Source organism: Otolemur garnettii, unplaced genomic scaffold (assembly GCF_000181295.1).
Source record: "Otolemur garnettii isolate 467f Iridium unplaced genomic scaffold, OtoGar3 scaffold00216, whole genome shotgun sequence".
NCBI classification, from domain to species: domain Eukaryota; kingdom Metazoa; phylum Chordata; class Mammalia; order Primates; family Galagidae; genus Otolemur; species Otolemur garnettii.
Window position 1 is genome coordinate 652,521 of NW_003852611.1, and position 16,968 is coordinate 669,488.

The following is a 16,968-nucleotide window of genomic DNA, read 5'->3' on the forward strand; positions in this document are numbered from 1 at the left end:
CCAGTGCCAACTGGAAGAGTAATGTTCTCAGGTTCCCCCAATGATACACACAGGCATAGGCTGTTCTGGTCAATAATCACGGTAAATGTGAAAGGTCACTGGGTATGGTGATTCACTCCTATAATCATAGCACTCTGTGAGGCCAAAGTGGAAAGAATGGTTGAGCTTAGGAGTTTGAAAGCAGCCTGAGCAAGAGACACCATCTCTACTAAAAATAGAAAAAACTAGAAGGGTACTGTGGCAGGCACCTCTAGTTCAGCTACTCAGGAGGTTGAGGCAGGAGGATCACTTGAGCCCAAGAGTTTGAAGTTCCCATGAGCTATGATGATGTCATGGCATTCTACCTAGGGCAACAGAGTAAGACTCTGTCTCAAAAAAGAAAGCTGGAGTAGCTATACACAGTAGTCACTCCTCTCCCAACCTTATACATAGGGAATATATGTCTTCCAAGACCCTCCACTGCCTGTGTGAAACCATGAATAGTACCAAACCCTATATATACCATTTTATTTCTTATGCATACATGCCTATAACAAAGTTTAATTTATAAATTAGGTACAGTATGACCTTAGCAACCATAACTAATAATAAAATAGAACAATTATAATATCATACCATATTAAAAGTTATGTAAATATGGTCCCTGTCTCTCTGTCTCTCATGTAATATTTTATTGTGCTGAACTCACCTTATTCTTGTGATGATGAGAGATGCTAACCCAGATGGTTACCAAGTCCAATGGGTGGGTTATATATATATATATATATAGCCGTGGATAGACCGGACAAAGGAATGATTCAAATCATAGGTGGGACAGAGTGAGATGATATAAGATTTCATCATGCTACTCAGAACAGCATGCAATTTAAAACTTACAATAATATTTTATTTCTAGAATGTTCCATTTAATATTTTGAGACTATCATTGCCTATGGACTGTGGAAATACAAATCACAAATAAGAGAGGATTACTATATTAATTTAAGACAAAAGAGATTCCAGAATGAGGAAAATTATCAGAAATAAAGAAGAGAATTTCCTCACAAAGGAGTTAATTTCATAAGAATACATAATAAGCCTTATTATGTGTGTGTTTAATAGAGTATGTGAGGCAAAAAAAAAAAAAAAACGATAGAAGTACAAAGAAAAAGTAGATGAACCCACTATTATAGTTGACCTCTATCACTAATGGATAGATCCAGCAGACACAGAAAACCAGTAAGGATATTACCTTATTTTGCTGTTTTTATAATAGAATCCCCTGAACTGTATAATTTATGAAGAAATAAATTTATTTCTTATAGTTCTGGAGGATGGGAAGTCTAAGACAAAGGGATCTATATCTGGGGAGGGACTTCTTGTTGTGTAATCCACGGTGAAGGGAGAAGAGAATATAGAGGGATAGAAGGAAGCAAAAGAGGGCCAAAGTCACTTTTATAACAAGCCCACTCTCATGATAATTAACTCATTTCTATGATAATGACACAATCCAGTCATGAGGACACAGCTCTCATGACCTACTCCTCTATTAAAAGTCTCACTTCTCAAAACAGTTGTAGTGGGGATTAAATTTCCAACATATGAACTTTAGGGGATCTATTCAAACCATAGCAGATATAGTTGAGCTGACCAGCATAATCGATCAACAGGATCTAATTGACATTTATAGAATACTTCATCTAACAACAGCAGAATACATATTCTTCTCAAGCTCACATGGAGTGTTTACCAAATAGACCACAATCTGGGCCATAAAACATACTTTAACAAATTTAAAAGAATAAAAATCATACCAAATAAGCTCTAGACCACAATAGAATTGGGCTAGAAATCAATAACAGAAAAATAGCCGTAAAATTCCAAACTATTTGAAAGTCTAAGTAACATATAAGTCAAAGAAGCCTTGAGAAAAATTTAAATGTATTGGGAAATAAGTTAAAATGAGAATATGGCTTACCAAAATTTGTTCTATGTAGCAAAAGCAGTGCTTAGAGTGAAGTTTAAAGTAGTAAATGCATATGTTTAAAAAGAAGAAAGATCTAAAATCAGTAAGGTAAGCATCTTCCACAGAGAATTATAAAAAATGAAATAAATGTAATAAAAAGTAAGCAGAAGAAATTATAAAAATTAGAGCAGAAATCAAGGAAATTAAAAACAGGAAAACAACAGATAAAAATCAATAAGAACCAAAGTGAGTTCTTTGAAAAAAAATAGTAAATAAGATTGATGAATTTCTAGTCAAGGGAAAAGAGATGTGGCACAAATTACTAAATTACAAAATTCAGAAATGAAAGAGGGTTCATAACTACTGATGCCATGGACATTAAAAGATAATAAAGGGATATTACAACTAGTAAGTCCACAAAATTGATAATTTAGATGAAAAGTCTTTGAAAGACACAATCTATCAAAACTCACACAAGTAGAATTAGATACTTGAATAGGCCAATATCTATTAATTAAATTGAATCAATAATTAATAACCTTCTAAAACAGCACCAGGCTCAGATGGGTTTAGAACATTTCACAAACATTTAAGGAGTATATGATATCAATTTTCTGGAAAGTAGAAGCAAAAATACTTCCCAACGCATTCTTCAAAACCAGCATTACCCTAACAATAAAACAAACATATTTCAAAAAAGGAAAACTACAGACTCCTATCTCTCACACACATAGATGCAAAAATCCTCAGTAAAGTATTAGCAAATTAAATGTAATGGCATAATAAAAGAATCATACACTATGACAAAGTAGAATTTATCCCAGGTATGCAAGGCAGGTTCAACATTTGAAAATATATTAATATAATCCATCACATGAACAGGCTAAAGAAAGAAAATAACGTGATTGTCTAAACAGATGCTGAAAAAGCATTTGACAAAACCCAATACCCATTCATGATAAAAAACTTTCTGAAAAATAGAAATCGAGGGAATCTTATTCAACTTAATAAAGAACATCTATAAAAGACCTCTAACTAACATTATACTTCATGATAGAGACTGAAAGCTTTCCCTCTACCATCAGGAGCAACACGAAGGTGCCCACCCCTACTCCTCCTCTTCAATATCCTACTGTAAATATTAATGTGATAAAACAAGAAAATAAAATAAGAGGTAAATAGATTCATAAGAAAGAAATAAAACTTTGTTCACAGATGACATGATTGTTTATCTGGAAAATCTAGAAGTATCCATGAAATCTAATAGAACTATTAAGGAATTATAGCAAGGTTGTAGGGTATAAGGTTAGTATACAGTAGTCAATTACTTTTCTATATACCAACTATGAACAATTTGATCTGAAATCAAAAACACAACACTATTTACATCAGTACCAAACACTGAATCACTTAGGTATAAGTTAACAAAATATGTATAAGAACTGTAAGGAAAACTATAAAACTTTGATGGAAGAAATCAAAGATCTAAATTAATGAATAATATTTCATATTCACAGATGGAAATACTCAGATTATTAAAATGTCAGTTTTTCCCATCATTATCTGTGGGTTAAACATAATCCAAATCAAAAAATTAAGAAATTATTTTACAAATATGGGTACATGGTTAGTAAAACTTATAAGGAAAATAAAAATACCTAGAACAACTTAACACAATATTGAAGAAGAACAGAGTCAGATTCAGAACTCAATACTACTTAAGTCCAAGACTTATTATAGAATTTCTTTTTTCTTTCTTGTTTTTTTGAGATAGAATTTCACAATGTCGCCCTTGGTTGAGTGCTATGACATCATAGCTCACAGCAACCTCAACCTCTTGGGCTTAAGCCATTCTCTTGCCTCAGCCTCCCAAGTAGCTGGGACTACAGGGACTACAGGCACCTGCCACAATGCCCGGCTATTTTTTTTGTTGTTGCAGTTGTCATTGTTGGTTAGCTGGCCTGGGTTGGGCTTGAACCTGTCAGTGTCGGTGCATGTGGCTGGCACCGTTAACTACTGTGCTATGGGCGCTGAGCCTCAAGACTTTTTATAAAGCTACATTAAGCAAGACAGTGTGATATTCATGAAACAGCAGACAAATATATCAATAGAACAAGATAGAGAGCCCAGAAATAGACCCTCATGCAATAAACCCAAACATAGTCAACTGATCTTTGACAGAGGAGCAGCAAAGGCAGTTCAGTGGAGAAATGACGGTCTTTTCAACAAATTATGCCAGAAGAACTGGACATCCATATCCATATGTGAAAAAAGAAATGGATCTAGATACAGATCTTATATTTTTTACAAAGATTAACTCAAAGCGAATCATAGACATAAATGTGGAGCACAAAAACTATAAAAGTTTTAGAAGATAATATAAATGACCTTGAATTTGATAATAAATTTTAGATACAACAGCAAAGGTCCAGTCCATGAAAGAAAAAAACTGATAAGTCAGACTTCCTTAAAATTAAGAACATCTGTTCCATGAAAGATAGTTAAGAGAATGAAAAGACAAGGCAGAAAGTAGGAGAAAATACACGCAGAACACAACTTGAATATAGAATCTACAAAGACCTCTTAAAACTCAACAATAAGAAATCGAACAGCACAATTTAAAAACTGAGCAAAAGGTCTGAATAGATACCTCACCAAAAAGATATATAGGTAGCAAATAAGGGTCTGAATATATGCTCAATAATGTACATCATTAGGGAATTTGAAAATAAGACAATGACATCCATACTTATTAGAATCGTTAAAATCTAATACACTGACAGCACCAAATGTTGGCAAAGATATGGAGCCAAAGGGATTCTCATCCATTGCTGGTGGAAATGAAAAGTGGTATAGCCACTTTGAAAGATATTTCAGTATTTCTTATAAAGCTAAACATTGTTTTACTATATGATCCATCAATCATATTTTTATATCTATACAAAAACCTATATACAAATGTTTATATCAGCTTTATTCATAATTGATGAAACATGGAAACAACCAAGATGTCATTCTATAGGTGAATGCATACACAATTGTGGTACATTCAGACAGGGAAATATTATTTATTGATAAGAATAAATGTGTTATCAAGCCACAAAAAACATGGAGGAACCTTTAAATGCTTACTTCTAAGTGAAAGAAGCCAGTTTGAAAGGCTGTATGATACCAACCATATGATGTTCAGGAAAAGGAAAAACTATAGAGATAGCAAAAAGATCAATAGTTACCAGCAGCCTTGGGGAGGGAGAGATGAATAGTCAGAGAACAGGGGGTTTTAAGGCAGTGAAGCTATTCGGTATGATACTGTAATGGTGGATACATGCTGTCACGCATTTGTCAAAAACACAAAGAACTATTTAACATAAAGAATGAACCCTAAACTATGGACTTCAATAATAACTCATCAATAGTGTTTTGTTAAATTGTGCCTTATAGGCTTGGCACCTGTAGCTCAGTGGTTAGGGTGCCAGCCACATATACCAGGGTGGCAGGTTCGAACCCGGCCCGGACCTGCTAAACAACAACAATGACAACTGCAACAAAAAAAATAGACGGGCATTGTGGTGGGCGCCTGTAGTCCCAGCTACTTAGGAGGCTGAGGCAAGAGAATCACTTAAGCCCAAGAGTAGGAGGTTGTGAGCAGTGACACCACAGCACTCTACCAGTGTGACACAGTGAGACTCAGCACCATTGTGAGCAGTGACACTACAGCACTCTACCAGGGTGACACAGTGAGACTCTATCTCAAAAAAAAAAAAAAAAGTTGTGCCTTATACCACATAAATAGCAAGATGTTAATAATAGGGGAAATTGGGAGGGGCTCAAAGGGGTTATATGGCAGCTCTGTGTCCCTTTTTTTTAATTGCAGTAAAAAAAACCTACATAATAAAAATTTACTCTCTTATCTGCTACGCTTTTTTGTAACCCTAAACCTGCTATGGAAAAGAAAGTTTATTATGAGAGAAAGAAAAAAAGAAAGAAAGGAAGGAAGAAAATAAGAAAGAAGAAAGAAAGAAAGAAAGAAAGAAAGAAAGAAAGAAAGAAAGAAATCTCCTTTGTGTTTTCAAAGGGAGCTACTTGTTTAGGGTGTGCTTAAGCGTTAATTTTTTTATTATCAGCAGCTAGCACAGTGCTGGTGGCATCACAAAAACTCAATAAAATCACACTGAATAAACAAATGCAATTACAAAAATAATGCCGCAAAAAGACACGGAGGAAACTTAAATCCCATTACTAATTAAAAGAAGCCAATCTGTGAAGGCCACATTCTTTATGATTTCAACTACTTGACATTCTGGACAAAGCAAAATTTTGGTAAAAGAAAAAAAGATCAGGAGTTGCCAGGGGGGTTGTGGGGAGGGAGAAATGAGTGGGTGAAGCACAGAGGGTTTTTAGGGCACTGAAACTATTCCCCCATGTGATAGATAACATGTCATTATACATTTGTCAAAACCCATAGAATGTACAACGCCAGGAGTGGACTGTAATGTAAACTACAGACTTTAGGTGATAAGGATGTGTCAATGCAGGTTCATTGATTATAACAAATGTACCACTGCTGGATGTAGGTGGTGGGGGGAGAATATGTAGAGCGGCAGGGGGTGGGGTATCTGGGAACCCCGTACGTTCCACTCAATTTTGCTGTGAAGCTAAATCTGCTCTAAAAATGTAAGTATGTGTACATGTGTAATGTTGGAAACACACTATGCTAATAAAATTTAGTATAATTCAATGTTATTATTAAACAGATGTTTTACCAGCTCTATGTGCTGAGTGTTGTGAGCTGGGATGCTATTAATAAAACCAATACTGTCTCATACTTATTGTGCATTACTTCTCTTTATTAACTTCCTCTACTAAGATTTAACCATAAAGAAAAAAAAAAGGAAATACTTCATTAGCAGAGAAATTAAAAACTACTTTCCAGTCTCTTCCAGGGGCTTTTGTACTTTTCCTTGTTTATAAAGATGCTCAACTGATACTGGAGAGGCCACAGTTTATATTCTTCAGTGTCTGCCCATGTCACCAACATGACTGTTACCTCCACTGGTAATCATCATCGTCATCATCAGGAAGTATTTATTAGTAAGCAACAATCTGTTCTGCTGGACACTGTACTAATCTTTGCATGTAGGTTCTTCCTGTTCTCCTAAAGATCATAAACTAAAATAAACAATGCTGAAGGGAATGATAACATGGTATTCAGATAAAGAATACAGATGCAATGAAGTCTTGGTTGATGGAATTGTTCAGCGATGGAAATTCTGGCTAATTAAATTTGCTGTGCACCCAAAGGTTAAGTAGAAAATCTGTTGATTTCTTAATCGGGGTAAATAATTTTAAAATGTCTAGGCTCAATTTCCACTCATCATAAATGCTCCTTTGAACTAAACTTAGTTCTCCTTTGATGTCTAGGTATCTTGCAAAGTCTCTTGGACATTATCCTGAGTAAGAGTAATCATTGTCCAGGAATGATAATTCAGAATATGAAGGATAGGAGGTATGTTTAAAAAAGAACAAAACTTTTAATTAAATAAAATTTCTCTTTTGGTGTTATTTGCTCCCCCCTCCCCCCGTATTCCAAGTGTGATTAATCAAAGACCAGCATCAAGTCCGTAGTCTGACAAAATCAAATTGATTAACACAATGCATCAAAGGAGGGGTATTCCAGAGGAACTGTAACTGAAACTTATTTAAATCAATCTTTGATTGACGGAAGGAAGAAGAATCTTTGTAATATTTGGGTTTTCACTGAAAGATTCTAAGGAGGGTTTGGGGAAGCAGGGGCAATTCCTGGATTGGTGGGAGTTGCTGAAGCCGAATAGAGAGAAGTGGAAATTAACTAGACATTGAGTACTGTCACGAGGCAAGGGTGGCCTAGCAATTGGGTACCCCAAGTAATAAAGGCAAGTAGCAAAGCAGATTGGGAGATCATTGGTAAAAAAGCAGTGAATCACTCAAAGGAGGTGGGGGTCGTTATGGCAGTTTACAACTGCTGCGTGACCTTGAGAGAAACAGTGTTTTCTGTTAACTTTGCAGCTGGCTTTATCTGTCTGTCCTCCCTGCCTGATTAATGGCAGGACTGCTTATTCTCAGTCCATACTGATTTTCACTCTTTCAGTCCCAGGAAGGTTTTGACTTTTTACAGTTTAAATGTGGAGTACAACAGAAACACTCTGACAATTGAGGATTCTCGCCAGCCGTGTTTTGGTGAATTGAATCTAGCCCCACAGGAATTGTTAACTGTGCAAGGGCCGCTCTTCCTCAGTCTCTAAATCTCAGCTTCTTAATATGAAAAATAAAGTTAACATTATTTATCTCAGATGATTATCATAGAAATCCAATATGATTTAAGATGCCAAAATACTTTTGCAATCTGTGGTGTACTACGAAAACATGAAGTGTTTTATTATTACTACTATATACTAATTATTATGTACTAATTATAGGTCCTTGTCTAGAGCAACTTACAATTCAAGATAGCATAGTTGAGACTTGGCATGTAGAGTCTGCTCAGTAATTGAAGAGAGATAAAAAATATGTTTAGGTAGGCTTTAAATATTTTATGCATAGGTCAAGGCTAAGACTAGCCCTGGAACCACTCTTTCATAAACGATCAGTCAGATAACTGGTAATTAAGGCTGGCTGTAGCTAAAACTATGTTGTTTATGAAGTTTATCTTTCTGTTGAAACTTCCTCATGACCTACAAATCCTATACTCACATACACATGTGATGAGATTTGAAACTAATTTAAATTAAAGATGAAGTGAAATGACTGAACAGTGCTCTTTCTTTCCAGGGATGGGCAGAAAATGGGAGAAAGGAAGAGATTTTCCTTGGAAGCTCAACTTTGGGAAGACCAAGGGAATATAGAGTGTAAAAAAGTGTGTGGGAAGTTGTCAAAACATATCTCATCATTTTTTCCTACGGCTTCCTAGGACTCCAAGTATTTTTTTCTATATTTTTGGGACAATCTACCTATTCACAGCTTCATATTGTCTTTTTAAAGGGTGAGTTATGAATAGGTTATTTGGGGCCTTTATGATAGACTCACCTTATTTCAAGAATAAAACCTTTTCAGGCCTGTATCACATTCCCTCCTTTGTTAGAGAATTTTAGTCGCTCGAAGAAAGAATGTTAAGGCAAAAAGATGGAACAGAAGACCAGAAAGTGTTGAAAAACAGGAGTGAAGAAACCAAAACTAAAACAAAACCCATATTCAACTCTCAGCCTTTCAGAAATTGAGTGTAAATTATTTGCATTTTAAGGAGGTTTTCTGAAAACATTAAAATCAATTTTGAATATGTTTTTTCAGGTCAAGAATTATTAAAGATCTGGTAAACTGTTTTATAGTATTGCCCTAGGAAAGAAAACATTTGATATTGATAGGGCAATTTGTAAACTGAGATTTATAAACCAAAATTACTTTCCATTGGGACAAAGAAATTGTCTTGAAATTCCTGCAGTCTTTCTTTGATAATCAGATGAAATTCACAACCCTGCAGGCAATCTTAAAGATGATTATTTCTTGTTTAATAGGACTGGTTCAGTTTCTCTGACTTTTTTTATTAGCTCTATAAAATACATACTGTACTAGTAAATTTTTTTGTTAAATTCTCAAGCTTCTTGTAAAGTTAATTAAAAGGAAGTTCTTTAGAGGTGTGGAACTGGGGTGGCCTTCCTAGAATCCTCACCCCAAAAGCTATTCCTTTTCATGAACTCTGATCCCACTTTGCAAACAGTTCCCATTAAGCTTTAACTGAAGGACAGAAATTAAAAGGTCTTCTCCTAATGATTCCCGCTGGGTTTCCTCCAAATAATTATTTAACTTCTCTGAACAGACATGATAGAGCTTGCAGAGAGCAGTGCGGTGGAAAGATAGCAGAAAAAATAACCAAACTTGCACAATTACAGCTTATGCTACAGCACACATTAAATTCCTTTACCACCTCTAGAAATTACATCTTCTGGAGTCAGTGAAAGGGTTGTGATGCAGTTGTGTGGGATAGGCCGGGAGTTGTGAATGTATACTACATTTAGGTTCAAATTTCCTTGAGCTTCGGTCTTCTAGCAACATCAGAGGCATGGGAGGGCTATGGAAATCTCTGCTTAAAGGGAGATAAAAGAAAATCTATATTCCCAAAGTGGAGGCTAAGTACTTTTGCAATGGTTTGCAAGTTGGGAGAGGCTAGGGACCACAGTGCTGAAAATGACCCAGAGTGCAAACAAATGAGAACTCCAAAATACTAGACAAGATTTGATTTAATATACTAGTCAAGCTGCCCAAGAACTGCTGATATAAAAGTTGCATTTACTGAAGTCTGAGTGCCATTATCTCAACAAGCCCTCAGTAAATACCCAAGCCTTTTTACTAGGTAATTTTTTTAAAGTCCTCTTGGCAATACTAAGAGAAAAAAAAGTTGTAACACATACTTCTAGGATCAAGCTGCTGCCCAGGAAATTGAGAACCTAGCAGATGAGCCAGTCCTTTTGCCAGATCTAGTGCCTCTGGAGAAGCTTCTCCACAAGCCAAAAGTCAACTCTCTGAGAGCTACTTAATTTATACCCTCACTTCTTAGGTATACTTGGCAAGGCAATTCTGAAATGTACACACAATGCAAGAGCTGTGATTTGATTAAAATATTAACCCAAACAATACCTTTCCTAAAGTGTAAATGTTGGTGTCCCAAATGAATTATTCATACGTTGGCACCTAATACACAATGTGATAGTATTAAGAGATGAGACCCTTGGGAAGTACTTAGGTCATGAAGGCTCTACCCTCATGAATGAAATTAACACCCTTATAAAAGAGGCTCAAATGAGCCCTCTTGCCCCTTCTTCCATGTGAGGATACATGGAAGGCCTCATCTATGAGAAACAGGCCCTCATCAGACACTGAATCTGCTAAGTGCCTTTAGCTTGGACTTCACAGCCTCCAGAACTGTGAGCAATACATTTCCATTGTTTATAAATTACCCAGGCACTAAGATATTTTGTTTTAATTGCCTGAACAGACGAGGATAACCCTGAAGGATAGCTATGCAACTAGAGGTAAATTTTGTTTCCAGAACTACCTTTGGGAAGAATCCCCTAATCAAAATCTTCAGTGTTCTGCCATCAGAATTGTTCCCTCTCAAGAAAATGTGTGGGTCGTGAAAGAATGTAGATCTTCTCTTGGTTTACCTAGTGGTGTAATTAACATTTTTCTTCTATTAAACTGCTGGATTTGATGTAATATGCCATACTGTAGAAAACTTTGTATGCTTTGTTTCAAGGACATTGGCTTGGAGGCTAGAAGACAGGATCTAGTAATTAGTTCCTGTGTTAGCAAAAATGGCCATACACTGAAGAAATTCTGGAATGCACACAAGCTTCCAAATTGATCATGGATGGGTCATACAATACAGTCACACACCACATGATGACATTTTAGTCAATGATAGACCATATATACAACGGTGGTCCTATAAGATTATAATGGTGCTGAAAAATGCCTTTTCTATATTTAGGTATGTTTAGATACACGAATACTTACCATTGGGTTGCAAAGGCCTACAGTAGCCAGTATAGTAACATGCTATACAGGTTTGTAGTCTGGGAGCAGTAGGGTTTACCATATAGCCTACATGTATAGTAGGCTATATTCTAGGCTTGTGTAAATAGACTCCATGATATTTGCACAATGACGAAAGAGCCTAATGATGCATTTCTCAGAACATATCCTGTTGTTAAGTGACTCGTGACCATATGACAAAATGGGTAAATTGTGTGTTTACGTTGGCCCGGAATTTCTGCCTTTTAGTTTGCACTTCTCTGAATGTCTCTAGTTAGCTGTTGGGGCTTTGTGAAATTTTCAAAATAAATTCCCTGTAACTTTTCTCCACGACAAATAGAGTTATGTACCCCTTTTTACTGGGGTTATGTGGGAGAGTGGAGGAAAGGGATATAACAAAGTTAATTAAGCAATAGCATTTTTCCAGTTCTGAATGGTTGACTTCCTGTAGCACTCAGTAGCTGGTTGACTCATTTGGCCCCTACCATAGTGGCTTGTTCAGGATTTATCTGTCTCTTGTATGTATGTTTTGTTTCCCACCAACCCTAATCATTTGCTGCAAGAGAGAGTAACAGTGCCTCACTTTTCATTTGTAAAATCGTGTAACTGTTATACTTTGGAATACAGTTAGGTAGATTTTTGAAAAGTTAAATAGTCCCGGAAAAAAACAAAATGGACAATGGGCAAAAACAAGCAAACAAACAAACAAAAAAAACTGAATGCAAAAATGCCTTCAGCTAGTAATCATGCATTAACTTTGATTTATTGTTACGAATTTCACCCCATTCCTCCCCACCAGCCCTAACCATAGGAACTTAATTAAGATGCTGATAGGGAAAACTGGGTGTGGGGCATATAAAAACTATATAGTTTTCACAGTTTTTATGTAAATCAAAAATTAGCCTAAAAATAAAATTTGTTTAAAAACTATTCAAACTTTAAAAGAATGACTGAAAAAGGTAAATGTATGCCTACTATAAAATTCAGCCACTCCTTGTCTAGGTATTTAGCCAAGAAAATACGAAATGTACGTGCAGAAGAAGATGTGCATATGAACGTTCCTAGCAGCTTTATTTATCATAGTCCCAAACTGGAAACAGCATCCATGTGAATTCCAAAAGCAAATGGACAATAGAATGGTTGTATATACATACATTACTCCACAATAAAAGAGGAATGAACTAGTAACACATACAACAAGAGGGATAAATCTCAAAATAATTGTGTTAAGTGAAATATTCTAGAGAAAACACATATCTACTACATGATTTTGTTTATATAAACCATGAGAAAATGCAGACTGTCTTATGGTGACAGGAAGATCAGCATTGAGGGAAAAGGGCAGGAGGGAAGAATTTCTAACAGGCATCAGGAAATGTAGGGATGGTGAGATGTTATCTTCTTTATGGTATTTCAGGGTAACTAATAGTCTAGAGAGATTTTTAAATGTTTAAATTAAATTAAATTTTTAATTTTTAAATTAAAATTCTAGAGACTATCCCCTGTTTCATGGGGATAGACATAGATCAGTCAAGCCTTACAAATTGTACACGTTAAATTCGATGGTTTACTGTATGTCAATTAGGCCCCAATAAAGCTGTTTATTTTGAAAAAATCTACACAGTCATACACAGGAAAAGAGAAACACTGATTTTAGGCTCACTTCATTACTACTCTTGATCACAAAACATAGCTCTGAGGATTTTGGTAGTAGATATTTTGCTACTATGTACTCGTGTACCTATCACTTGACCTATTATTATTATTATTATTATCATTATTTTGCAGTTTTTGTCCAGGGTTGGGTTTTAACCTGCTACCTCTGGTATAAGGGGCCAGCGCCCTACTCCTTTGAGCCACAGGCACCACCCCCTATCACTTGCCCTTTTTGGGACAAGTTTCTTGTTCTGAAAAATGAAGAGTGACCCTTAAGATCATTTATAGGCAGATACATTGATAATTTTAAACATGTACCCTGTAAAGCAATTTAGAAGAAATTCAGCTGCATTAATTTCAAATAAATAACTTGAAATTGCCTAATAATGTCTTAATACTTAGGAACCTTACAGTTCAAATGGGATTTAATACTTAAAAATTATTTATAGTATATCAATTATGTTTTTCTAAAGATCTGCTCTGTACCAGATAATCAATGAGTTTTTTAAATATAAAACTGGCTTTATTTACATATAATTCACCTATTAAAAGTGTATAGCTTATTGTTTTCTAGGATATTCACAGATATGTGCAACCATCACCATGGTCAATTTTATAACATTTTCATCACTTCAAAAAGAAACCCAAGCCTGTTTAACGGGTACTTTTGGAGTGATGAAAATGTTTTGGGACTACATAGTGGTGGTGTTTGCACAATGTTTTATTGAATACCCCTGAATTGTATACTTCAAAATGGTATATTTCATGTTGTGTTGTATTTTACCACACACAAAATCACACCCATACACTTTAACTATAACTCTCTATCATTCCATTCTTCTCCACCAGCCCTAAGCAAGCAGCAATCTACTCTCTGTTTCTACATACAGTAGAACTTCTGTAAGCTGACCACCCAAGTGACTGTAACAAACTGGTCAACATACAGAACTAGGCCACTGTACTGATACATGCATGTGGTGCATGTCTGGTCTATGAACTTAGGTCAATTTAAGGAGGTGGTCAATGTATGGAGGTGGCCAGCTATGGAGGTTCTATTGTATTTGCTTAACATGAACATTTCATATAAATAGAATCATGTTGTATGTATTTGTGTCACTGTTTCTTTTACTGAGTGTGTTTCCAAGGTTCAACCATATTTTAGTGCATGTCAATACTTCATTCCTTTTTATACTTAAATGATATTCTATCATATGAATATATCACATTTTATTTGGCCACTCACCACTTAAATATTCAGGTTGTTTTCACTTTGTGTCTATTATAAATAATGCTGCTTTGAACATTTTTAGACAAGTTTTAGGGTAGATGTATGTTTTGATCTCCTTTGGTTCCATGCCTAGGAGGGGCACTGCTGCACTATATGGTAACGTCTATGCTTAACCATCGGAGGAACTGCCAGACTGTCATCCAAAGGGGCTGCACCATTTTACATTCCTACCAGAAGTGCATGAGGTTTTCACTAACAAGTTATAATCCGATTTTTTTAGTCTAACCATCCTAGCAAGTATAACGTTATATCATGTGGTTTCGATTTGCATTTCCCTGAGGTCAAGCACCTTTTCATGTGCTTTTTGCTAGACATACGCTCTGATAGTCAACATTTTGCATAGGCTTTCAGGGAGTTCGTGAATGTTCCAAGTTATGAACCTCTAGAGAAGAGTCATTGGGTGGACACATGGAGAGAAATTCTCATGAGAGTAATTGTAAATTATATTTAAACATAGGAAATAATATAAGGTGCACTTTCCTATTTATACTGCTATATATATTCAATAAGAAAACTGAAAAACTATGTTTTAACATTAGTTACACTGAAATATTAGATTGATTTCCACTATCAGCAGTTCTCAACCCAGGGGTGGCGACCCCTTTGTAACAACGAAAATACATCCCGTATATCAGATATCTACCTTACGATTCATACCAGTAGCAAAATTACAGTTAGGAAGTAGCAGCGAAAATAATTTTCTGGTTGGGGGTCACTGCAACATGAGGAACTGTATTAAAGGGTCGCAGCATTAGGAAGGTTGAGAACCACTGTACTACATGATTCTCAATGGGGATACAAAGGAAGGGTCCCAATTCCTATCAAAATGACAAACATACACTATACACTACCATCTCTGAAGCCAAATCGAAACCCCTTGAACTGAGTGAGGTAGGAAAGTTTACCCATCTCTTTTTGTACCATGAGAAGGTACTTAATAGAACTGATATCTACACTTACATTATGTTGATCACAAAAGATTAAGAAAAAAAAGAATATATTTACTGTGCTTTGAACTTCTTTCAAAAATAAATTAATTAATAATCTTAAAAAATTTTTGTGACACATTTAAGATCCTCTAATGGCACACCAGTTGAAAATCTCTGCACTAGAGGGTCATCTAGTAACATAACAGGAGAGTGAAAAGAGGTCTAGGCATGTGCTAAACTGAAAGATCAGTCATTTTCAGGATGAACATTGGATGCTGGGAAAAATAAATACTGTCTAACATGAGTCAATAGTTATTTTGGCTGAGTACCAGCTTACTGTTGCCACTGCAGCTTTACACTTATGACATATGAAGGTTGTCGGTTGCCAGGGAATAAATGGACATTTGCCCAGTGATCTGAAAAGTCACCTGCAAAGTTTGAACCTTTTCTATGATATGATGGAAGCAACTACAGCTTAAGCTTCAGGAACACAAAGAAATGTTTTTCGGTAGCTTTGGGAGGGTCGTCATACCCGAAAGTCGTATCTTTAGAACCAGACATGAACCTTCATATGTTAGAAGCTTACACATTTGAATTCCTTAAGGTAGTCACCCTTGGTCTCTCCACCAGATCAGCTTTTAGAGAATGAAATGATTTGGAGTGGCAATTAAAATCCAGGGCAGAATCCCTTCCAGGATGTTTTATTTCTTAACTACAAAGAAGGCAAAGAAAGATAAGCAATTCAAATTCAGTACCTTATTTCACCTTCTCTAATGTGACCTGCCAGTTCTTCAATAAATTTCTCCCCTTTCATCCAGTAGATCATTGGCCCAGACTCTCCACTGAATCCGAAGAACGCTTTGCAAGGGATGTTCAGAGGCTTACCTGAGAATAAGAGCAAAAGAAATGAGCGAATCATTCCTGGTTATCATTGGGAGACAGGAAGCCCCATTTGCCATGCAAAGAAAAACTCAGAGATGACCCATTTTTCAACTCTTCTTCCCATCATCTTATACATTGTACCTAAGAAAATTCTGAACAGTTATGAGGGCTTCTGGGAAATTTTAAAACTCAAGGCATCATCAAAAAAAAAAAAAAAGAAAAGAAAGTTAATCAGCTTTTAGAAATGTTTTACTTCTTCCCTCTCAGGAACTGACATTAAAGAATCAAATGAAAAGAATACCTTTTTATTTTTCGTTTATTGAGACTATTAAGCACTGCTTACTTGGACTTGCCTTTGTAGCTAACATTAATCAAAAGTGTAAGATAATTTTTCTTTAATGACAAGACACAATAGACTATAATATACATAGACATTATTATTAAGACAGCATAGGGAATTTTTGTTAATTCTGATATTATATATTTTAAGAAAATTGAATAATAAAAACTATAAAATTAATTTTATATATGAACTCGACTGGATTAAGAGATATTTAGATACCTGATGAAACATTATTTCTGGGATGTCTGTGAGGGTATTTCCGGAAGAGATATTTTGTTTTGTTTTGTTTTTGTTTTTTTGAGACAGAGTTTTACTCTGTCACCTTGGGTAAAGTGCTGTGGCATCATCACAGCACATAGCA

At 35.5% G+C, this 16,968-nt stretch overlaps 1 protein-coding gene across 1 annotated transcript in view; it reads right to left on the reverse strand.

The window, feature by feature from the left end:
- Positions 1 to 16,968, reverse strand: part of IL1RAPL2 (interleukin 1 receptor accessory protein like 2) — a 1,213,983-nt gene that overhangs the window by 44,141 nt on the left and 1,152,874 nt on the right. Inside the window, exon 7 of the mRNA XM_003801635.1 lies at positions 16,138 to 16,267. Within this exon, the coding sequence (XP_003801683.1) occupies positions 16,138 to 16,267 (130 nt within the window). The remainder of the gene's footprint in view (positions 1 to 16,137; positions 16,268 to 16,968) is intronic.